Source organism: Heterodontus francisci, chromosome 14 (assembly GCF_036365525.1).
Source record: "Heterodontus francisci isolate sHetFra1 chromosome 14, sHetFra1.hap1, whole genome shotgun sequence".
NCBI classification, from domain to species: domain Eukaryota; kingdom Metazoa; phylum Chordata; class Chondrichthyes; order Heterodontiformes; family Heterodontidae; genus Heterodontus; species Heterodontus francisci.
Window position 1 is genome coordinate 47,310,549 of NC_090384.1, and position 25,308 is coordinate 47,335,856.

General features: G+C 43.2%; 1 protein-coding gene across 3 annotated transcripts in view; it reads left to right on the forward strand.

The window, feature by feature from the left end:
* The window catches only part of myrf (myelin regulatory factor), a 368,359-nt gene that overhangs the window by 216,784 nt on the left and 126,267 nt on the right, over positions 1–25,308 (forward strand). For all 3 annotated transcript variants that reach the window (XM_068046165.1, XM_068046166.1, XM_068046167.1), the window contains exon 4: positions 5,715–6,062. In XM_068046165.1, coding sequence (XP_067902266.1) covers positions 5,715–6,062 — 348 coding nt within the window. The remainder of the gene's footprint in view (positions 1–5,714; positions 6,063–25,308) is intronic.

Genomic DNA, 25,308 nt, shown 5'->3' on the forward strand with positions numbered 1-25,308 from the left:
TTTATGTTCCCTTGTACATCTCTGATAGGCCCCACCCTTAGTTATCCTCTTGCTCTTAATTACTGGTAAAACATCTTTGGGGTTTCCTTGATTTTACCTGCCAGTAATTTTTCATGTCCTCTCTTTGCTTTCTTACTTTCCTTTTTTTAGTTCACCCCTGCACTTGCTACACTCCTCCAGGCTTTCTAAAGTATTAAGTTTTTTGTGAGTGTCATAAGCTTTCTTTTTCTACTTAATCTTACCCTGTAGGCTTCTAGATAACCGGTGGCTCTTGGCAGTACCACCCTTTATCTTTTGAATGCCTCCCGGTTGTTTGCCACTGATTTTCCTTCAAGTAGCTGTATCCTGTCCACTTTCACCAGATCACCTCTCAGCTTTGTAAAATTTGCCTTCCCCCAACTTAGAACTTTTTCTCCTGTTTTATTTTTGTCCTTTTCCATGATTATGCTAAAACTAACTGTATTATGGTCACTATCTCCAAAATGGTCACCCACTGCTACTTCATCCAGCTTCATTACCGAAAACTAAATCTAGAATTACGCCCCCTCTCGTTGGACTTGTTACATGCTAGCTAAAAAAGTTCTCTTGAATGCAGTTCAAGAATTTTGTGCCTTCTGTGCCCTTCACACTGTTTGTATCCCAGTTGATATTGGGGTAGTTGAAATCCCCAACTATTGTTGCCCTATAGTTTTTGCACTCAGAAATTTGCCGACATGTTTGTTCTTCTATCTCCCTCTCACTATTTGGGGGTCTATAGTACACTCAGATGCTCGTGACAGCCCTCCCCTGTTGATTTCAATAACCCTTCTGACTTATTCTTCAGCACCCTGGATCTCGATGAAACTCAGAATGTGATGTAGAATAGTCATTCTTGTATCGGTGGCATCACATCAGAAATGTTACAGATAATCTAGTCCTTCAGGGGTGGATGTGCCCTTAAGCAGAATTTTAATGGTCAAGTTGGAGAAGTTCATTTTATCTAGTAGGAAATATATGAGGCAGTGCCAGTATGAGGTCGATGATGTTGTGGTCGGATTCTCCCACTAGGAGGGTGGGTTTCTGTGGAGGTTACTCTGCTTATCCAATGTAACTTTGGCAGAAGAGTTGTAGAAACCCTGGAGAAACAGCATAAATACCATTTATATAATTTTCCTGGGATTTCCAAGGCTCTTCCACTGAGGTTATGGCAGACAAGTGGGAGAACCCTGCAGAAATTCACCCCCTACGTCTCCTACAAGTTTTGCTTTTGTTATTATTTTGTTCTCAGAATTCGAGAGAGAGGGGGCTGGCAAATTCCACATTTAATGCCCATCCCTAGTTGCCCTGAGAAGTAGGCTGTGGTCCTTGTCCAGCCATGGTTGTATTCTGTAACCATAGTTTACAACGGAATGGCTACTTCATTCACTGGCTAGACCGATTAAGGGGTGGCAGATTCCCTTCTCTGAATGACACCAATGAGCCAGTTAAATTCTTACAAAAATCCAGCAGCTTTAATGGTCATTTATCCTAGTACTAGCCAAGAAATGACCAGATCAGTTCCACAGTTTGCTATGATGGGATTTGAACTCACAATTGCTAGGCTATGAGGCTAGTACCATGATCATGAAGCTACAGTATCTACTATTTTCCCTTCCATTTCAGTGCCAAAGCTGACTCTCACTTCTTTATCTTTCAAATACCTGCATGCCAGACGTCATTTTGAGAGGATCTTTGTATTCAGTACAGCATTTAACATGGCTGGCTAGCATCGAGCTTTCCTAATGGACTACTCTAATCTGTTAGCTGCCTGTGAAAGTAGTAGATTTCAACTCATGGCCGACACTTACTGTTCAACCCTTCCCTCCCTGCTTTTCATTTCTTGCATATGTTCTTGACTTGACTTTGAGAACCCAATAGAAGAGGCTTCTTCTCAATGTCCATTCTCAAGAAGGGTTTGATGTGAAATGCCAAACTATCTTTCTGTTTCTGATCTTGACACATCTACTGTGCATTTCAGGTATTTTCTGGCATACAGTGCCAGCCGTGGCTCAGTTGGTAGCACTTCTGAGTCAGATGATTGTGGGTTCAAGTCCCACTCTGGGACTTGAGCACAAATGTCAAGGGTGACGCTCTAGCGCAGTACTCAGAGAGTGCTGCACTGTTGGAGGTGCTGTCTTTTGGTTGAGATGTTAAACTGCAGCCCCGTCTGCCCTCTCAGGTGGACACAAAAGATGCCATGGCACTATTTCAAAGAAGGTCAGGGGAGTTATCCTGGTGTCCTGGCCAATATTTATCCCTCAATCAGCATCACAAAAACAGATTATCTGGTCATTATCACGTTGCTGTTTGTGGGAGCTTGCAGTATGCAAATTGGTTGCTGCGTTTTCTAAGTTACAACAGTGATTGCAATTCAAAAGTACTTCATTGGTTGTAAAGCACTTTGAAATGTCCTGTGGTCGTGAAAGGTACTATATAAATGCAATCTTTTCAAACTTTATTTTAGATTCTCAGCATTCACAGTTTTTCTTTCTCCCTTATTCCTATAGGAATAGAATAAATGTATCATAAAAGCATGGTTTTGTTGAGATTGGGACATTTTACAATTGTTCTGCTCCCTCTTAGATATAACAGTCAAGACAATGAGTATTTTTGACACAGCAACAGCAATAACTCGGGACATTTCAAAATGGTGTCAGGAACACTACACTTTGGTCTATTTTTCTTTGTTAGGTAAAGCAATCAGTGCTATGTTACATCGCTCTTTTTTTAAAAAAAGTACATCCCAACTCACTGGCTGCAGAATGAAATCCCTTCAGTGTCTTTGACTGCAGATGTTTTGCCAGCATTTCCCTGGGTAAGTGCATAAGTCGCCAGCCTGCTGCCAAGGCCTATGTCAACATACACATGTCTGGTTGACCTGTGGGAAAATACCCCATGTGTGTTTCATTCATAACATGAACCAATTTTCCTGTTCTCCACTTTAGGGAATCACAAAAGCAAACTTGTGAGCCTATTGGAGTTTGTCCCTTGCTGGTGCCTTTGATGAATTAGTGAGCGTAATAGTGCTAGTCATTTTTTTCCTGTTCCCTCCTCTCCTGAAGATGTTTTATGCTGAGCACCATAGCTAGGATGATAGTTGATTCTGTCAGTCCTACAACCCTCCAAGGTCTCTGCACGCCTCCAATTCTGGCTCTTGTGTGTTCCCAATTTTCATCACTCCACCATTTGTGACCGTACTTTCAGCCACCTAAGCTCTAAGCTCTGGAATTCTCATCCTAAACCTCTCTACTTCTCTCTCTTCCTGTAAGATGCTGCTTAAAACCTACCTCTCACCAAGCTTTTGATCATCTGTCCTAATATCTCTTTATGTGGCTCTGTGCCAAAATTTGTTTGATAATGCTCTTGTGAAGTGCCTTGGGACATTTTACTATGTTTAAGGCATTATGTGAATGCAATTTATTGTTGTTCTAACATGACATCTGCACTTACGTAATTTCCAGAATTGGATACTAATTAGGAGCAATTACCCTGCCTGATTTTTCCTTCTTCAGCTCATGGACACTACCCCCAGTTGTAACAGTTCAATTACAACCCTGGTTAAAATCAGCTAGTTCACCACATTCATGGATAAAAGCTGAGACCTTTTGGTCTGTTTGACTTATTTCTATACTACGCAATATACTTACTAGCTGAGCCACTCAATGTGAGGGAAGGGAGTGATAACGATGCACACTATTGGTCATATGACAATAGATCACCTACATGAGAATATTTCGTGAGATGCCAACTGAAATTACACCACGGCTATACCAAAATTATGGTGTCACCAAGGCTGCAATTACATAAAAGATAGCAGGAAGGATGATTTAATCATTCACCACATTTGGTACCTGACCATCATTAGAACTTGCACAATTCATTTTCATAAACCGATAAGCTGAAGTGAAACTCCAATCTCACAAGGTTGAAAAGGAAAGGAGGGCAAAACAAATCAAGAAGTCGTGATTAGGTGTCACAAGCTTGGATTTTAAAAGCCTTTTGGAAGAAGGAGGTAAGGAGTTTAAATGTTTCAAAGAATGTGTTAGAGTAAGAGATGCAAATGACTCTTCATTTCAACAGATTGAGGATGTTTTCATGTGACTACATTGATGTGCCGGTTTAACTTTCCAGTGTACACTCTGAGGAAAGGGCTTGATCTCATTCACTCCCTTTGTAATATTTTGGCAAAACTTAATTTGGAAATTCAAGAAATCACAAATGATGTACAAAAACACACCTATGACTATTCCACCAAAGCATGGCACCTGTTTCAAATTTTTAGTCTGAACTAGATATTCTCTTGGGTTTACTACCCCATATCTGCCACCAGTTTGTTCTTGGAGCCTGGCACTGCTCATTAGTGCACATTAAAATTGAGTTGGAGTCCTATTTACATCTTGAATATTTGAGGCCCTGGTTTGCCAGTGCTGTGCATCAACCTGTTGGGGAGGACTCTGCCTCTATTTTAATCCACACACACGCCTTCTCATCCCAACCCCACATATGGGGTTAAAATTTGTTTCTGCTTTGTTTGGCAGTAGCCTTGTTTGTCTGTCTCAGATATCTTCAAAGCTTTGGCTTTTAAACGTGTAGATAGTAGTGACCTCCTCACTGTATCTACAAAAAAAAAATGCCTATCATCTGAAAATTGGCAGTGAAACATAGTACAGTAATGTAACCATCCTTTGAGAAGAACTAGTATGTTTTCATGGTTGTGTGTTTAATTAAACATGCCAGGGCTTGTCAGTTAATTTCAGGCGCTAACATATGATCTCCAATCCCAGTACAAAGCCTGACGAACAGGGAGTGTAGTACTGGGCATGGGCCTACAACATTGTCCCCCAATTTTCAGAACCACATTCACTGCAGTTCCTTGCAAAATTCATGTAGCATTCCTTTTGCTACTCTTGTACTTTGTGTTCCAATTAATATAAAGAGGTTAGGGTCTCTGTTAAAATAGCAACAAAGGATTGCCACATAAATGCATTAGGTGATTATTCACCAATATTGCCAACTGTTAAAATTCTAGCATTTAGAAAACCAGAGGTTCTTCCTTGGAAGGGACCTTAACATTTGAGCTCCTATATAAATAAGGTTGTGACAATTTTAGAGGTTATTTATACAAATTTATATAATTTTTTTTTCAGTGATTCTTTACCCTTACCATTTTGGGCATGGGGCAGTGTTCATGATTTTGTCAAAGTTCCTTTATAGAAGAATCTGAGCTTTGCAATCCCGGTTCCCCGACTACATGGTGGAGATGTGAAATTAACAATGAAGTGAAATGCAGGCACAAAACCCATAGCAGAACAAAAACACTTCACTACCATGCTGCATGCGAAAGATTTTTTTATTAAAGTGGCTTACTTACAGAAGTTTAGATTCCTGCCTTTTTTTATGGTTTCGTTTTGACAAACATTTGTTATGATCTTATGTGGAAGTAACCAATGACAACATGCTATCAGTGCTTACTTTGATTGGCCAACAAATGTTTCTATAGCATTTACCCGAAGCTGTTCTGTGATTGGTTATTACTATGGCAATTTTACCCAGCTTACTAGATAATGTATTAGCAGCCTAAAGTTAGAAGCAGACTGGGGTCACCAGAAGTATAATCTTTGTTAAATATAATAGTTATGTTTGTCTTTTTTTAAAGAATGGTGCTGTAATATATCACATGATTCCTTTCTCTGCAGCTGTTTTCCAGATCTCCCAGTCACAGTAAGTTATTCCAATCCTCAAGCATCCAGCAGTGCTTCAGTCGGCCATCCTCTCCCCAGCGCCATTGTGAATACAAGTCACCTAAACAGCCCTTCCACCAGTGGAGTCAACCATCTTTGCCATGTACCCACCAGTTGTATTCCAGTTGCAGCTAGGCATGGAGGTCTCGTGCCAAACCCCGTATCATGTGGCCCAAACCTCAACAGCCATGTGAACTGCAATGGCAACAATGGAATGCTAACCAAAAGCTATCCCAGCAACCTTTGCATGAACAGCAATACAACTGCTATCAAAGTGGAACCAAAGCCCTCCTATGCACCTGGGTAAGTGAAAACAAAAAATTTGCGCAACACTTGAATGTATTTTAATGGGAATTCCAAACTTAAATATTTAAACGTACCAGAATCCATTCCTTGTTACACCACAAAAATGGTCACTGAAAAATAATAATCATTTTCTGTTTTCTTCTTAGCAACCAAAAATCTCACGTCCAATGTGTAACATCAAACAAAATTTAAAAACCACATAATTACATGCTCACAATAACAAAGTTATATTTGTCCACTGAATTATCTTTTTGGTGCCTTTTAATGCCTTCATTATCGAAGGCCTCTGATTCTCCCAAACTCTGGGTTCGGACTTTGCCCAGAGCTGTGACTTCGTTAACCAGCTAGAGTAGGTATAGAAAAACTGCATCATCTCCTGGGGGAATCCAGAACAAAGTGGCATATTTGTAGAATCAGAGCCATTTGGAGTGAAATCAGGAAGCACTCTTTCACACAAATTATAGTGAAACTCTGAACTCTGTCTCCCAAAAAGCCTGTGGCTGCTGAGTCAATTAAAATCTTCAAGACCAAGATCAATAGATTTTTGTTAGATAAGGATATCATGGGAAATGGAACAAAGGTGGGTAAATGGTACAGATCAGCCATGAGCTAATTGAATGGTGGAACAGACATAAGAGGCTGAATGGCCTATTCCTGTTCTTAAGAATGCAGATTATGCAGTCTGAGCAAATTTAGTGAACCCAGTTTCCCAGGACACATCAGTACCATTTACTGTAGATCGTGGCATACAAAACAACCTGTGAAGCCTCCAAATATCGTTCCAAAAACGGGGGTTGACTTATACGCTGAGTATAAAATGTGTGTGTGGGTGGTCGCCGTTTTGAAATGTAATAAGAAAATAACACTGGTAATTCATATTAAATTAATGTGGCACAGTTTCTTGAATAAATTAATTCTACAAATACAATCAGAAACTTGATCTCTTTAGTTCTCTAAGACATATTGCCTCTTAATGTAGGACTCAATAACAGATGCTAGTTGAAAGGTCGCTTTTATCCATCGTTTTTAACAGCGTCTAAAGTAATAATCTACAAAGATACCTGTAACCACAATCAAAGCATTTTAAAACCCATCAAATTCATTGCCGACAAAAAGCGTTCATTGAATTCATTCTGAGTCATTTTAGTTATGGCATTGTCGTAATGATCCCACTCTGGATCAGATGTGGTGCTTTCAGTTTCATAATCATTCCTCCAAAACAAATCATCTTCCTCCCCATCCATTCAATTGGATATTCCGCAATTTTTTGAACAATCTGATGACAGTTTGTGTACTAATAGCATTTCACAATTTGATGACAGAACCACACCAAACATCAAGTGGGCAGCGCACATATTTCCACTTTTTGTGAAAGTTTTTTTCTGTCAACCATCCACCTATTCCATTTGGTATTAACATGATTCTTGAATGGCTTGTTGAGGCACATGTCCAAAGGTTAACCTGGAGACATTAGACCTCTTGGTATAACTGCAATGTGGGAGTTATTTCTTCGCAGGCACCTCTTGATCTTATCGGTTATATGGGATCAGAATGTGTCCCACACTAATAAGCTGCATTCTTTACGTAGGCTACTGGGATGCCTATTCCACACATTATCGATCCATCTTCATCCATCCAACCGCTGTCATGGACCTGCACAAAAGCTCCTGCAGGAACTTGATGTTCAACACGGATTTACATTTGAAAATCACCATAAGCTTTAACTTCATTCCGTTAGCCACCCAGGCTAGTACCATCGTAAATCTTGTCTTCTCATGTCCTGTAGTTTTCACTAGAATTGTTTCTGAACCTTTCCACTCCATAGTCCAGTTGCTGGGCATATTGAAATTAATGGGCATTTCATCCATGTTGCCAATGTGGCATAATGGGTACTCATTTCTGATGATGAATCACTGGCAACTGGTAATTTTGGCATCGAGGCCTTTTGGCAGTGTCTGTGCAATCTTGGTCTTCTGCCACAGCACTTGACATTTTCATTCCATTAAGCAACGAAACCAACTAGCTGTTGCTCTGAAATCTTTGCTGGACACAGGGTTTGATTTGGCCCATTTAAGTGCATATATACACATTGCATTTCTAGTGATGATGTAACCATTCTGACGATTTTTGAGGACCCATTCTGATACATGCATCTTAAAATCAGGCCAGCGACTGACCCCTGTTTTCAGGACACATTTGGTCTTGGGCATTTTCTTCAGGGCGGATTCCTCCTTCTTTCATTTTGCACCAGTTTTTCACTAACACTGAATTCCCTCGCTGCAGCACAGTTATTTCACGAGTTAGCAAATGTTACGACTTTTAGCTTGAAACCAGCTTCATACTTCATTCGTTTTTCTGGAGGGCCCATTTCTCTTTGTCGTTCGCCATGCGGGGTCTGCTGTGTGTGGGCATGTCTTAAACTCCCTTAATCTTTGCAACACAGCCTGCATCGCCTGCTTGATCCCTTGAACCCAGTTGTAAGTAAAGTAAAACATGTGTTTGTGGGGAGAAAAATTGAGGCTGTCTACTAATGTGAGTATAGCCTGCCTTGGCTGAAAAGGGAGGATTGACTTGTGTTTGCAAAAACATAATTTTTGGGGCCAGAAAAATGGGGTCATCTTATATGTCGGGTTGGCTTATGTGCCGCGATTTACAGTGGTCAGCTGAATGACTGGCACTTTGTCTTTAACTTGTTTTTCAAAGATATTTGAAATAAAATCTGTGACAAATTTCAAAAACTTGTTTCAGGTTATGTTTATTTGAGTGTTTTTAAAGAAAAACAGAGATGGTGTCTGCATGTAAGAGAATGCCTGATTAATTACTTTTTATTCCATAAATTACGGAAAACATAGCAGTCCTGAATTTCTATGAGGTTTATGCCAGTCTTTTGCCAGAGTTTTGATATACAGTTAGAACTCCCACAGGCTTTCAGGGTCACTAAGTACAGAGAGAGACAGAGAAAGAGAGAGAGAGAGAGCTAGAAATCAGATAGCCTCGATTTTTGGGTGCGGGGATCATGATTCCTGAACTGCCTGCATCCAGGCAGATTGAGGTGGGCACACACATTTGGTCTACCCACTTCACCTATGTAATTGTAGCGTCTGACCGAGCAGGTCCTGCACTTCTGTCTGCAGCTTCAAGATGCCTGGAGGCTCTGCGCTCAGCAATGGGTGCCAGCAGCATTGTTTACGGACCACGTGGTACGGCCAGCCTGCTCTTTTTAAAGGTGGGCTGTACTTTAAAGAGAAGTTGCACAAAAATATTGCTACAATGTAAATTATTGTAAAGTGAGCAGCAGGACAGAGAGAGGGTTCCAAAGTGGCGGATGTGGCACTAGAGGCATTAGTGGTACAGGTGGGCAAGAGGAGAGATGCAATGGTTCCGCGAGGGGCAGGAGGCCCTCAAGGACCACCCTCAGAAGGGAGTGGGAGAAAGTGACTAGGAAGGTCTACTCCCAGACACTGGACCCAAGGACCTGGCAGTAGTGCCACAGGAAGTATAATGACCTCACTCAGGTGGTCAACACCAGTGAATGCATTGTCACATGACAACTTCTACCCACTACAACACCAGCCTCTCACCCTGCTCAATGCACCATCGCTTACTCAGCAGTACTTGCCGACACTCGGGACTCACGCCTAACATGAAGATACTCCAACTCACCCTTACACACCTACCAGTGCTGCCAGCCTCACATCCACCTCTCGCTGCCTTCACATACCTCTAGCTATTCAGCTTTGGCAGGCACATCACCCAAATGGTGCAACACAACCACTGACAATTTGCCCTCTTCCTAGCAGGACAAGGTGGCACAAAACAGGAAGAAGTAGAGCAGAACGAGGAGGAAACAAAGATTCCTGTATCTCCTGAGCCTTACAGAGAAGATGATGCTCTGCATCATGGGGCTGACTGCAACAGAGCCCGTCGCATCCGGCATCACTGAGAACATTAATGAGGATGACGGCATGTTCCTGCCTAATGCCCCTTTTCCACTCCCAGCTCACCTCATCCTGCTATCTGGTATGATGAGCAAGCTGCAGATGGGGTGACCATGGACCTTTTGCTTCCCACCCCAACCTCTTTTCTTCTCACAATCTTCTGAGTTCCTGCTTTCAAATACCCAAGAACTGCTGCTTGCCCAGCCACAGGCGCCCCAGGAGGAGGAAAGAGAAGAACAGCACAGTACTGATGAAGAGACTCTCACTTGACCTGACACTCACAGCCACCAGCTTAGATACTGGCATGTCATGTACCTTGGAGGCTAGTATAAGAGTTGGAATCAGCACATGGTGAGTGATCCAGGCACGAAGGGACTGTATCCTGGCCAAGCGTAAAGGATGGTTCATTTGTCAGCTCATTGGAGGTTGAGGTCACGGTTGAAATAAAATAAGAAATGCTGGAAATACTCAGCAGGTATGGCAGCAGCATCTGCAGTATTTTGCTTTTATTTTAGAGGTCACAGTTGAGTTCTGCTGCAGAGGACTCCGATGAGGACCTCGATGTGGCAGCATATAGGAAAATGCTGAATGGGCATGCATACACAGATGCTGGGTGCATTGGCTGGCCTGCCAAACAGCCTCCTGTTACTGTCAAGGAGCAAGGAGGAGACCGGCTCCAACTTGACAGAGGGGTGGTGCAGAGCTTGCCCTCTCTGCAGCCTCTGCTCCATCTCCATCGTGCAGCAGACCAGGAGGCACTGCTGCTACTGCCCCAATACCTGTTGCATCCTTTGTGTAGACAGGTCACCTACTCCTCTGGTTCCCTCCTGTGAGGATGCAGCAACACTCTCTAGCAAATGCGGGAACTCAACAAGACACTTCCAATGAACACTCCAGATTACTTCCAGACACTTCGTAATGGTAAATATTCCAAAACATTACCTTACCTGTAAGTAGGGTGCCTGGCTCTTTAGACAATGTCAAGACAGGGCCCATCTTGCAGCTTCACACTTGTTTACCAAGTGAATAACGAAGAGGCTGCCTGCACATTTGTTGATCAAATTTGGAATCTTAGTGTCACATCAGCTGGTTCAAGGTCTTCTGGTGCACACGTGGGACAGCCCTGTGTACACCCTTCTTATTCAGCAACACCATGCAAGAAGCTGCCAGTGGCACGGAGCAAGCATGTAGAGCAGTGCAAGGTCTCCATAGTGCCATGCCCAGAGTGTCTTTTCTCATCCTAATTTGACTTCATTGAAAAAACAATTTAGTTCATTTTTTTTAAAGTCTTAAATTATAACTTGTATTATGTGTACAGAAAATATAAACCTTCTAATTTCTGCTATCTGAGAGTGAGACAGGCAGACAGATATGAGGAAGGAAAAGAGGGAGGAGGAGGCTGAACAAGAGAGAATGTTTTTCCTCATTCTAATTTGAATTTTTTTCAATTGAATCTTAAAAGCAGACAGGAAGCCTCTAATTATTATCAGATTTCCACTGTGTTTTCTTGAGAGTAACTATCAGGTTTACATGTTTTAACAAAAAGTTATTAGTCTCCAAGTTGGTCCACAGTCTGATCGAATTGCTGTAAGAGGAACTTCTCTGGGTTTGCAAGTAGTAGTTACATTAGCAGAGCAGCCTGGAAGGAAAGAGAATTAAAATGATAGGTCACTTTTGGGACAGGACAGACAAAACAAAAAGTGTGTCATTATCGCTCTGAGTCAGGTAGGTAATGGATTGAAATCACACTACAGGAATTTGAGCAGATGAGCTAGGTTGACACTTCAGTGCAGTACTAAGGACTGCTGAACTGTCGAGGTGTCGTCTTTTGGATAAGGCATTAAACCAAAATCTGGTCCCGGTGTTCAGGTGGACATAAAAAGATCCTATAGTGTCATTCAAAGAAGAACACAAAGTTTGTTATGGACAACTTTTATCCTTCAACTAACATCGTTCTCTGTGCAGATAGCTGTAGTCTTTAACTATGCAACATCAGTGTCAAACAGACAGATAGAAAGGGGTGTGGGTGGTTCCCACTGTTCACCTCCCAACTGACCGCAATGGTGTTTTGTTAAAAATCATAAGTTAGTCCCTGAGTGTTTTTAGGGTCTAATAAACAGACAAATGACAGGTTTTCTCACAGGTTAAAAAAAAAACTATTTATTTTTACACAATTCCCAATATAGTCGCAACGTCACCCACGCACACATTCACTCACCCATGCAAGAATAGATAGATAGATAGAGAGAAAAAGGTTGAGCAGTTTAAAGTTCAAATTGAGGTAGGTGTTCGTGGTTTACGGTACACCTGTTGAATTTTCTCAGGAGGACAGCCGCTTTTAAAGGTGCAGGCCTGGGTGTTTGCAGTCTTGAACTTGTTGAGGTGTTGTAGATTTTCTGGTGGTTAAAACTTCAGACTGGAGGTGAGGGTTCTCTGCTGCAGCAAGTTGAAATGTAGAATTAGCAGCAGGGCTTCTTCCTTGCTTGGCTGGATCTCTTTCACAGTCCACGGTTGAACTGCTTTCTGAAAGTGTTGGCTTGATCCCCTCCTCTCTCTCCAGAGGGTTACCTTCTTAAGGTAAAAATTCATCGCATTAGAGTTTCTGCTGGGAGATACATGGCCCACTCCCTAGTGTGATCACACAATGGACCAGGATGTGGAAACCATGGCTATCAATTAATGTCTCAATGGGGATCATTCTGTTAACACAATGCTATTTCACACCTATTCAGTTTTGGTTTGAGCTGTGAGTCTGTCTGACTTCAGAATCCTTTGTTAGGTCATTCATGTCGCTAACAATCATTAATGCAATCGTACTCTTTTCAATTTCAAAGGGATTCTCCCAGAGCTATTTCAGACGAGCTTAACAAGTTCCATCCTTGTAGATAGGTTTGTTGATTTCCCGGAGAGGAGGGGTCACATGACTGCTGCTCCATTTTGACTGTGATACAAGTGTCTATGTTCTTGCGGTTTTGATTAATAGTTGACTTTTTTACTTCATATATTCTTCAATTTCATCATTTATTTCATCACTGCTCCTTCCATGCATGAGAAGAGACTAAGGGCAGGATTTTTCCCTTTGGATTGGGACCCTGACATCAGGGTCAAATGGGAGTCATAACCCTGCATTGTGTGGGAAACAGTCACCCAGCAGTGATTTTTCCCCGATTTGGCCAATTAGTGAAGAGAGGGTGGGTTCACCATCCAATTAAGGATGGTGGGAGGGCTGATAAAGCTGGAGGGCCAATAGGAGGTCCATCAGCACTGAAGGAGCAGCAGCTTGCAGTTCAAGTAAGTGAGAGAGAGGTCACCTCCATTTTGAGGCACCCTTTCTCCAACATTTTGCACTTTTAAATTTAAAAATGTCTTCAGCAGTCGGGCCTTCATTGTAGACCAGCCTGCAGCAGCAGCGGAAGCCAGGCTGATGAGGAGGTCCTCAAAGACATCGTGGAGCACTGGGCACCTGGTCTGTTGCCGGGAGGCCACCTCCGGGTAGCTGGCCTAATCCTTGAAGCCTCGGGGGTGTGGGGGGGGTGGGGGGAGCGGTGGTGAGGTCAACTGGAAATTCTAGTTGGCCTCTGACAATAGGCCTTATTAGGCCTTTATCTGCCTTGTCGAGTCCGATTCCACCTCCAGGAAAATAGCTCAGGGGCGGAATGATGCGGGCAAACTGGCATGCCAGCTGACAATGCAAAATTTTGTGCCCACTGGCCTCTGAATTGGCCCCCTTTGGAGCCTAAAAGTCCTGCCCTATATTTCAAAAGTAATAACTGGATGTGAAGCTCTTTTGAACTTCCTAAGAACAAGAAGGGCTTGTAGAAATGCAAGTTCATTCTTCTTTGTGTTACGACTGAGGCAGAAGGAGTGCACTGTCTTTTCTAGTTCCACTTCTCCACAGGTCACAACATATATTTAAATATTTACCTGGTTACCGATACAGCCAATCATATACTCTATTTTGTATCCCAGAATAAAATACACCAACCAGGTTTCTTTAATAAGCAACAAAATTATCAGTGTATTATGAAACAAGACTTAACCCGTAATGGAACAAAGCATTAACACACAAACTGAAATATGAAAGTTCCCTTTTTAAATTTCCCAATTACACTCACACTGGAAAAAAATTCAGAAATTCTCTCTGGAGAGGTCTGTTACAAAAAAAAGACAAAAAAAACTACTTTGTCCAAATACTTGCTAATTCTTGATGAAAAAAGAGAAGATATAGAAGGATGTCAGTTGTCCCTTTTTTGGTCTGATGTCCAGGTATACGGAGATGGGTCACTGGGATCGTTTCAGAAGTAGTCCATTCTGGAGATGTCAATAGTTATTCTAGTAGGCTTTCTAGGAGAAATGTGGCATCAGGGTTTTCCGCCAGCACACACTTGAATCACAGGATTTTTTTTCCAGCTTCTCAGGAGTGATGCAGTACCAGTGACTTTAGATCTCTCACACTGGATCTTTGCAGAACTTCTTCAAAGAGGTAGAGAAAGAGGTGAGCTGGGTGGTTTATTTTTCCTTGGCAGGAAAACATCCACTATATTTAAACAGTTCACACCCAACTAAAACTGAAAACAATGTCCAAACCCCAAACAGAGAGTCGCCCTCCTGACATCCATAAACCTTGACATATGGCTTCTCTAAAACCATTTTTCCCCAGGTCACCAAGATTTCTGTTGTTTACTGAGTTCAAAGCACATGACTTCCAGCACAGGTGTTTTTTCAAACAACATCTCACGTGTCCTTTCAGTGAACTTGGTAAAAAAAAACAAATCCATGGAATATTTTCAGTTTTAACACGAGTCCTCAAAAAAAAATTATTTTAAAATGGAAGCACTTTCAAAACATTTGTTACTCACCATACTCATTTCTGTTTGCGGTGGTTTGCATTTTCCATAATCAGGTCTTTACTCACTATGATCGGAAATTTACAATCTTACTAAACAGTGCAAAGAAAAATCGTTTTTGACAGTTTATAAAAGTGCAAAAGATATTCAAAAGGTTAATATTCCATTTCATATCAGACTGTTACATGCCTCAAGATTAAAAATTATTCTTTTATTGGGGTACTTCACACCTGTGATTCATGGCTGGCTCATTATGCAATCCTGTTCTCTCTGATAGGTGGAAACATATCATGCTTTCAGACCATATCATTCAGGCTAAAACTACAAGTTTTTTTTAACAAAAACTTAACTATACATAGATGCAAAATGAGTACAGATAAAATTCAATGCTAAACATCCAGACTGTTTTATCATGATTTGAAAAATTAAAGTATTATGAAGTTAGAATTTTAAAATCTTTCAACTGAGTCTATGAATCCTTGGATGGTAGACATCTCTGCACCCTTGTGGTTCCGTTTCACTGCTGCGTTTTGTAAATAAAAGGTGGAAACAAGTAAACTGCAGAACATGAAGAGCCAGCTACATTTAATATTAGCAAGCTTTCGACGCTCCACATTAAGTGAGACCTTTCACACTCGGTGTGATCTTTCTCGACAGGCAATATTTAGAGTAATTATTTCTATCAGTCAAATGCATAGGAATGAGAATAGAAACTCCAGTGCAATCTCAAGAAATGTTTACTAGTTCAAGTCTGTCATAAGCCTTTTGCAAATTCCATCTGGCATAAATCCTTTATGATTGCACAACTCTGCTATAACTCTCAGTGACAAATTCATGTACATTGCCTTTTCACCAATCCAAGGTATTGGTCAGGACGGCCCAGATCTGCTTCTGTTTGGTGAGTCACCTTCCCTTTGAAACTAATTGTTAGCTGCCAAAGTTATCATGTATAACTAATGACCCAAGACCAAAGAGTTCCTTTCAGGGTGCAGCAACAAAGTTCCAGTTCAAATTCAAAATATTTGGACTAACTAGAAATTATGTAATTGGAAATATATTATTGTTTGAGTACTAGTTCCCTCACACACACACAGTGCAAGGATCTGTCTTCATCTCCCTGTTATCCCACACATTTAGTTTCCAATAACAAATAGCTAGCTATGGGAATCATAGAGGCCAGGAACACCTCATGGTGTTGGATGGAAAATCAATGGCCCATCACACTGAGCCATTTTTCCCAATTTTTCTTGTAGCTAGATACACTGTGGCAGAGACCTGGGAGCATCATCACTAGAAGTGATTTGGTGCATGGCGGATGTTAAAGGAACAAATATACACCTGTATTTTTTTGCATAATTTTTACCTATGCATTACTGCAGATGTTTTCACATCTGTTCCAATCTTCAATGCAAATTGTCCTTGTAAAGTCAGAGTTATACACAAATTATGAATACTTCTTCTTTTGGGCCTCCTTATCTCGAGAGACAATGGATACGCGCCTGGAGGTGGTCAGTGGTTTGTAATTAGAGTTTACACATTCTTGAGGGATGGGGTGTTCAATCCGACGTATTCAATGTTTATATGGGAATGCTTTTGTTAGTTGTCCCATATTACTGGTATTGAACTAGATATGAATTACTCATTTGCATACAGTCTTGAGAAAGTAGATATGTGTTGATGTCAAACGAAGATGGGATTGTGCTTGGTTCAGATTCTCCCACAGCAGAATAATCTGCTAAAACGCACTTCCTAATTTGGAAAAAAAGAGTAGCCTTTTTCTAACAGAACAGATAGAGGATCTGATTTTCCTGTCCCTCCTGTGCTTGGAAAACAGGAAAGCAAAGCCCACGCTGTACATGCAATGACCTGAATTCACCTCTATTTCTGGATAGAGCAGGGAAATTCTTCATTAAACTGAGGCCCTGTCTGCCTTCTCATGTGGACATAAAAGGTCCCATGGCACTATTTGAAACAGAGCAGGGCTGTTATTGACTAATATTTAACCCTCAGCCAATTTCAGCAGAAATCAGCTTAGCTGGTCATTATCACATTGCTGTTAGTGGGACCTTGCTGTGTGCAAATTGAATGCTGAATTTCCGACATTACAACAGTGAATACACTTCAAAAAAAGTACCTTTTTTTTATTCATTCATGGGATGTGGGCGTCACTGGCCAGGCCAGCATTTATTGCCCATCCCTAATTGCCCTTGAGAAGGTGGTGGTGAGCTGCCTTCTTGAACTGCTGCAGTCCATTTGGGGTAGGTATACACACAGTGCTGTTAGGAAGGGAGTTCCAGGATTTTGACCCAGCGACAGTGAAGGAACGGCGATATAGTTCCAAGTCAGGATGGTGTGTGACTTGGAGGGGAATTTGCAGGTGGTGGTGTTCCCATGCATTTGCTGCCCTTGTCCTTCTAGTTGGTAGAGGTCGCAGGTTTGGACGGTGCTGTCTAAGGAGCCTTGGTGCATTGCTGCAGTACATCTTCTAGATGGTACACAGTGCTGCCACTGTGCGTCGGTGGTGGAGGGAGTGAATATTTGTAGATGGGGTGTCAATCAAGCTGCTTTGTCCTGGGTTGTGTTGAGCTTCTTGAGTGTTGTTGGAGCTGCACCAATCCAGGCAAGTGGAGAGCATTCCATCACACTCCTGACTTGTGTCTTGTAGATGGTGAACAGGCTTTCGGGAGTCAGGATGTGAGTTACTCGCTGCAGGAATCCTAGCCTCTGACCTGCTCTTGTAGTCACGGTATTTATATGGCTACTCCAGTTCAGTTTCTGGTCAATGGTAGCCCCTAGGATGTTGATAGTGGGGGATTCAGCGATGGTAATGCCGTTGAATGTCAAGGGGAGATGGTTAGATTCTCTCTTGTTGGAGATGGTCATTGCCTGGCACTTGTGTGGTGCGAATGTTACTTGCCACTTATCAGCCCAAGCTGTATATTGTCCAGGTCTTTTCTACATTTCTACACGGACTGCTTCAGTATCTGAGGAGTCACGAATAGTGCTGAACATTGTGCAATCATCAGCGAACATCCCCACTTCTGACTTTATGATTGAAGGAAGATCATTGATGAAGCAGCTGAAGATGGTTGGGCCTAGGACACTACCCTGAGGAACTCCTGCAGTGATATCCTGGAGCTCAGATGATTGACCTCCAACAACCACAACCATCTTCCTTTGTGCTAGGTATGACTCCAGCCAGCGGAGGGTTTTCCCCCTGATTCCCATTGACCTCAGTTTTGCTCGGGCTCCTTGATGCCATACTCGGTGAAATGCTGCCTTGATGTCAAGGGCATTCACTCTCACCTCACCTCTTGAGTTCAGCTCTTTTGTCCATGTTTGAACCAAGGCTGTAATGAGGTCAGGAGCTGAATGGCCTTGGCGGAACCCAAACTGAGCGTCACTGAGCAGGTTATTGCTAAGCAAGTGCCGTTTGATAGCACTGTTGATGACACCTTCCATCACTTTACTGATGATTGAGAGTAGGCTGATGGGGTGGTAATTGGCCGGGTTGGACTTGTCCTGCTTTTTGTGTACAGGACATATCTGGGCAATTTTCCACATTGCAGGGTAGATGCCAGTGTTGTAGCTGTACTGGAACAGCTTGGCTAGGGGTGCAACAGGTTCTGGAGCACAGGTCTTCAGTACTATTGCCGGAATATTGTCAGGGCCCATAGCTTTTGCAGTATCCAGTGCCTTCAGTCGTTTCTTGATATCACGCAGAGTGAATCAAATTGGCAGAAGTCTGGCATCTGTGATGCTGGGGACTTCAGGAGGAGGCCGAGATGGATCATCAACTCGGCACTTCTGGCTGAAGAATGGTGCAAATGCTTCAGCCTTATCTTTCGCACTGATGTGCTGGGCTCCCCCATCATTGAGGTTGGGGATATTTGTGGAGCCACCTCCTCCAGTTAGTTGTTTAATTGTCCACCACCATTCACGGCTGGATGTGGCAGGACTGCAGAGCTTAGATCTAACCCGTTGGTTATGGGATCGCTTAGCTCTGTCTATCGCATGCTGCTTACGCAGTTTGGCACGCAGATAGTTCTGTGTTGTAGCTTCACCAGGTTGCCACCTCATTTTCAGGTATGCCTGGTGCTGCTCCTGGCATGCCCTCCTGCACTCTTCATTGAACCAGGGTTGGTCTCCTGGCTTGATGGTAATGGCAGAGTGGGGGATATGCCGGGCCATGAGGTTCCAGATTGTGGTTGAGTACAATTCTGCTGCTGCTGATGGCCCACAGCGCCTCATAGATGCCCAGTTTTGCATTGCTAGATCTGTTCGAAATCTGTCCCATTTAGCACGGTGGTAGTGCCGCACAACATGATGGAATGTATCTTCAATGTGAAGGCAGAACTTCGTCTCCACAAGGATTGTGCGGTGGTCACTCCGACCAGTACTATCATGGACAGATGCATCTGTAGCAGGCAGATTGGTGAGGACGAGGTCAAGTATGTTTTCCCCTCTTGTTGGTTCCCTCACCACCTCCCGCATACCCAGTCTAGCAGATATGTCCTTTAGGACTCGGCCAGTAGTGTTGCTACCAAGCCACTCTTGGTGATGGACATTGAAGTCCCCCACCCAGAGTACATTTTGTGCCCTCGCCACCCTCTGTGCTTCCTCCAAGTGCTGTTCAACATGGAGGAGTACTGACTCATCAGCTGAGGGAGGGCGGTAGGTGGTAATCAGCAGGAGGTTTCCTTGTCCATGTTTGATCTGATGCCATGAGACTTCATGGGGTCCAGAGGCGATGTTGAGGACTCCCAGGGCAACTCCCTCCCTACTGTATACCACGGTGCCACCACCCCTGGTGGGTCCGTCCTGCCGGTGGGACAGGACATACCCGGGGATGGTGATTGCAGTGTCTGGGACATTGTCTGAAAGGTATGATTCTGTGAGTATGACTATGTCAGGCTGTTGCTTGACTAGTCTGTGGGACAGCTCTCCCAACTTTGGCACAAGTCCCCAGATGTTAGTAAGGAGGACTTTGCAGGGTCGACAGGGCTGGGTTTGCCGTTGCCGTTTCTGGTGGCTGTGTCGATGCTGGGTGGTCCATCCGGTTTCATTCCTTTTTATTGTCTTTGTAGTGGTTAGATACAACTGAGTGGCTTGCTGGGCCATTTCAGAGGGCATGTAAGAGTCAACCACATTGCTGTGGGTCTGGAGTAACATGTAGGCCAGACCAGTTAAGGACAGCAGATTTCCTTCCCTAAAGGACATTAGTGAATCAGATGGGTTTTTACAGCAATCAACAAAGGTTTCATTAACAACAACAAGAAATGCTGGAATCACTCAGCAGGTCTGGCAGCATCTGTGGAAAGAGAAGCAGAGTTAACGTTTCGGGTCAGCGACCCTTCTTCGGAACTGACAAATATTAGAAAAGTCACAGATAATAAACAAGTGAGGTGGGGGTTGGGCAAGAGATAACAAAGGAGAAGGTGCAGATTGGACCAGGCCACATAGCTGACCAAAAGGTCACGGAGCAAAGGCAAACAATATGTTCATGGTGTGTTGAAAGACAAAGCATTAGTACAGATTAGGTGTGAATATACTGAATATTGAACAGCAGCAAGTGCAAACCTGAAGAAAAACAACCTGAAAAAAACAGTGGGTAAGCAAACTGAACAAACTAAGATGAAATGAAATAAATGCAAAAAAAGATTGTAAAAAATGTAAAAAGGAATGTAAAAAAAAGGAAGAAAAAATAACTAAAAATGACTAAAAATGAAAGTAAAGTGGGGGGCTGTCATGCTCTGAAATTATTGAACTCAATGTTCAGTCCGGCAGGCTGTAGTGTGCCTAATCGGTAGATGAGATGCTGTTCCTCGAGCTTGCGTTGATGTTCACTGGAACACTGCAGCAATCCCAGGACAGAGATGTGAGCATGAGAGCAGGGGCGAGTGTTGAAATGGCAAGCAACCGGAAGCTCAGGGTCCTGCTTGCAGACTGAGCGGAGATGTTCCGCAAAGCGGTCACCCAGTCTGCGCATAAGGTTTCATTAGACTAGCTTTTTTTAATTCCAGATTTATTAATTGAATTCAAATTCCACCTTCTGCTGTGGTGGGATTTGAACCCATGTCCTCAGAGCAATACCCTGGGCCTCTGGGTTACTAGTCCAGTGACAATACCACTACGCCACCGCCTCCCCTGTAAAAAAGTACTTAATTGGCTGTGAAGCACTTCAGGATGTCCTGCGGTTGTGAAAGGCACAATATAAATGCAAGTTCTTTCTCTTTTCTTCGGGTTCAATTCATTATCCTACATCTGACATAACCTTGACACAGGCCCACTCCATGATGGAGCTTGTACCTAGAAAGAGGGGTCAGAAATACAGCCACTACAGTTAGAGGGCCACCTGGCTGCTATCCTTATGTTCACGGGATGGCTGTGGAACAAATAGATTTTACCAGTCTTTTTGCCTCCTCCCCTTCTTCTCTTCACACTGCCAGTGAACTTAAAGAGGTTTTTTGTGGGCAAACAGCCGAATTTTCCCTCATTACCAGAGCAAAGGTTTGATTGCCACTGTTATAGGTGCAGATGCTCTACTTCTCTTTAAGGGAGGTTCCAGAAACCAAGGGCAACACAAAGGGAACAGAAATCTGGGGCTGAATTTCTGGGCTCGCTAGGGGCGGGAATGGAGGCAGATGGGGCCCGAACATACCGGCACTGGCTGGCATCTCAATTTCCCAGTGCCGTTAACTGGCCATTTTGCGTATGGAGGTTCAGTGCCAGCAGGGCTACCCACTCACACAGGGCCGGTAGCCTAATAAGATGTTAAGGGCTAATTAAGCAGCAGACTGGGGTCCAGTGCTCCCAGCAGGCCTAGATGCCCTCCCTGCCTGCCTGGGTGTAAGAGCAGCCACAGGCCACACTGTGGAGGGATTCCCACCACCCACCTCCCACAAAAACTGGTGGCCTGGCTGCTGTATCACTTCTTTTACTTAAAGATGTTTTTAAAAGTTGGAGAGAGGGCACCTCCATGTTGATGGGCCCTCTTTCTTACCTTCAATTACAGCCTGCAGATCCAGGTTTGAAGGCCTGATTGGCCCCTCCAGCTTCGAAAGCCCACCCACTGCCCTTTATTGGACAGAACCTGTCTCCATGCCAATTAAGGGAACACCCCCATGAAAACCCCAAGGAGTGATTGCTCCCCCCCAAATTGGGTTTGGGGACCGGAAACAGTCCCGACTTCTTTCCCACCACCAGCAGGAAAATTCAGCCCCTGATGTCAAGGGTTTCTGCCCCCTTTTCCCTTGAGAAATAAGAATTTCCCGGGTGCAATATAGTGGAAAATCGGCCCAGACCTTATTTCGCCCTTTCCAATGACCTAAGACCCTGAAGTATCCTTATTTCTCCTCTTTTGGCTCTTTCTAATGGTCCCAGATTTCCTTAGGTCACAATCCTTGTTGTTATGTCAGGATTGTGATTGATGGTGCCCTCCAATGCTGAGCCTACCATATTAACATGGGGTTAATAAGCTCAAGCGCCACTTTGGGCAGATCTCTGGTGCCCACTGACTCCATCCAGCCAGAAACTGCAGCAGCTGCCTAACCAGGGGTGTTGTCCTTCTCCACCCAACCTTGGGAATCCGCCGCGTTCTCTTGCTGTTTACATCGGAAATAGGAGCAAGAGTAGGCCATATGGCCCCTAGAGCCTGCTCCACCATTCAGTAAGATCATGGTTGAACTTCTACATCAACTCCACTTTCCCATCCTATCCCCACATGTTGAGACTCTGAGAGTCCAACCTGCTTGTCAGGCCCTGGACTCCCATCAGTGGGCTAGCATATGCCCTTGTGGAATCCAGAACACCTCCACTCACTCAGCATACCTTCTGCCACGGCAATGCTGGCCCTCAAGTGAGCCTGAGGAACACCCCCACCCCACCCTGTTATATGTTGGTTTGGTATGCTGCCACCTTATTTAATCTAGCCAGAGAGATCCTTAGTCTGTATTGTTAAATATTAATCTTTATTGCATTATAACTATTTACAGTCCACCTAGCCTGTGTGACTCCTCCAAAAGCTGCATCAGTTCTTGAGTGTCTCTCACATGTGATCTTTTACATCATCATGGCGAGAAGTATTTCTTTACACTCTCTCAAGATTAACTCTTTCAGACCCTTTATACTACATCTCCCCCCAAGTCTTTATCCAAATATATATTTACATACATACACTTTTTTATTTACTTACTACCCCATCTCCTCCCAAGTCTCTGACTTCATAGATTCAATCTGTCAGGAGGCTTCACAACTCTCCCTGATCTTATTGTCATCAGGTGTAGTAGATTGGTAGTCTTTCTCTGATCTCTCATCTCTTGACCTGGACAGCCTTCATTAAGGTTTATAGTATTCGGTGCTTTCTGAATTTCCAGTTCAACATCTGATTTGTTTAAATATATGACTGATTGATGTCTTTGTTGTAAAGGAATAAGATTCCTTCTATTTCTTCTTTTAGCACCTGCTAGAGTTCTTAGATCACTGTTGATTTGTCTCTTTCTGGAGAATTACTCCTCTGTTTTGGTCTCATACCCATGCCTTTTGACCTTCTGACAACTTCGGTAGGTTTCTGGTACGGTATTTCCTGTTATAATTATGGGCTTGTTTCTTTCAATAAGACTTTTCTTTGTCTTGTACTTTCTGATAATCCTTGCTTTGTAACCCTGGAAGTAATTTCTTGGGTAGAATTGGAAGCAGTGTTCAAAGTTTTCTTTCCATTAAGTGTTCGGATGGTGCTAATCCGCATAATAATAGAGCATTTCTGTAGATCAGAAGTATGAATTGGAAATCTTGATTTTTCTTCAACATTATTTTAATGGTTCTGACTGCTCACTCAGCTTCTCCATTTGATTGTGGATACCTGGGAGAACTGGTTAGATGAACAAATCCACATTTTTCCATAAAGTGCAGGGGGTAATCATTTGCAAATATTGGTCCTTTATCAGATACTATCTGATCACCATGTATTGTGAAAACCTCTTGTAAAACTCTGATGACTGCTTCAGTTGTTGTTGTGTACATCCGTTTAACCTTAATCTATCTGCAGAAGTAATCGACTATAATTAGATTGGATCTTCCGTCAAAGATGAATAAATCCATCACCAACCGTTCCCACTGTCTAGTTGGGAATTGGGTTGAAATTAGAGGTTCTCTCTTATCCTGTGTGTGAACTGCATGTACGTCACAATTTGAAATCAGTTCTTCAATATCCTTCGAGATTCTTGGCCACTACACTACATGGCTTAAGCCCGTGCTCTACATTTAGTTATGCGCTTATGACCCTGGTGTATTTTATCCAAGATACCTATCTGAGTAACTCTGGAATCACCAGTCTCTCATCATATACCAGCAGATCATCCACTATGGTAAAGTGCCTTCTGTATTCGAAGAAGATTTTCATCTTCTTACCCTTGGAAATCTTGTGGCCAACCTTGCTCGCAATTTAGAACCATAGAACCATAGAAAAATTACAGCACAGAAGGAGGCCTTTCTGACCATCATGTCCGTCCCAGCTGAAAAAACTAGCCACCCAATCTAATCCCACTTTCCAGCACCTGGTCCATACCCACGCAGGTTACAGTACTTCAGGTGCATGTCCAACAGACATAGATGCATTCTTCACCTTGCCTTGGTGCCTGACGAATTTGTTGGAGTCACTTCTTCCCAAATTTTCTGTCCGTGAAGAACTCCTGCAGGAACTTGCTGCATTTCTCTTTCTTGCTCTGGTCATCTTTTGGCGGCATGGCGGTCTGTGCTGTGTTGTGCGGGTTCTCCGTTGGCCGGGCTCTCTGGCGGAGTCCGGACTCTCCACGGTTCTCAGGTCGGGGTAGGGGGTTCTCTCTCTGTCCCAACTCAGTCTCTGTAGAAATGTGAACAATTTCAGGAATTCCTCTTGAAAGTGACTCCTGGATTCTTGTTGTTTAACTACTTCTACTTTCTCTATAAGATGAACAAACTCCTCTACATAAGAGTGAGAACTTCTGATTTCTTAGGACGTACAATGTTTCTAATATCTGCTTTCCCTTGTACTGAAGTGTTACCTGTAATTTCCCCTTTACTTCACGTTCAACCCCTATTGGGCCTTGTAACTGAGTTTCCCTTGGTTGCAGAAAGTGAGGATAGCCACGGCTTTTTATCTGATAAGGCCGTTACACTTACTCCGGTGTCCAGTTTGAAATTAGTGATATGCCCATTGACATTTATGTCTGCAGACCAAATTGCCTGATTCGGATCATTGATCTCACCAAGAAAATGTTCCGATTGCTCTGCTGCAAAAGGTTGCCCAACTTCATGAACCACTCCCACAACCCCAGACAGCCCGCTTCTACCTCCTTCCTAAAATCCACAAACAGGACTGTCCTGGCAGACCCATTGTCTCAGCCTGTTCCTGCCCTACTATACTTACTTCTTCCGATCCTGACTCTATCTTTTCTCCCCTGGTCCAGTGTCTTCCCATCC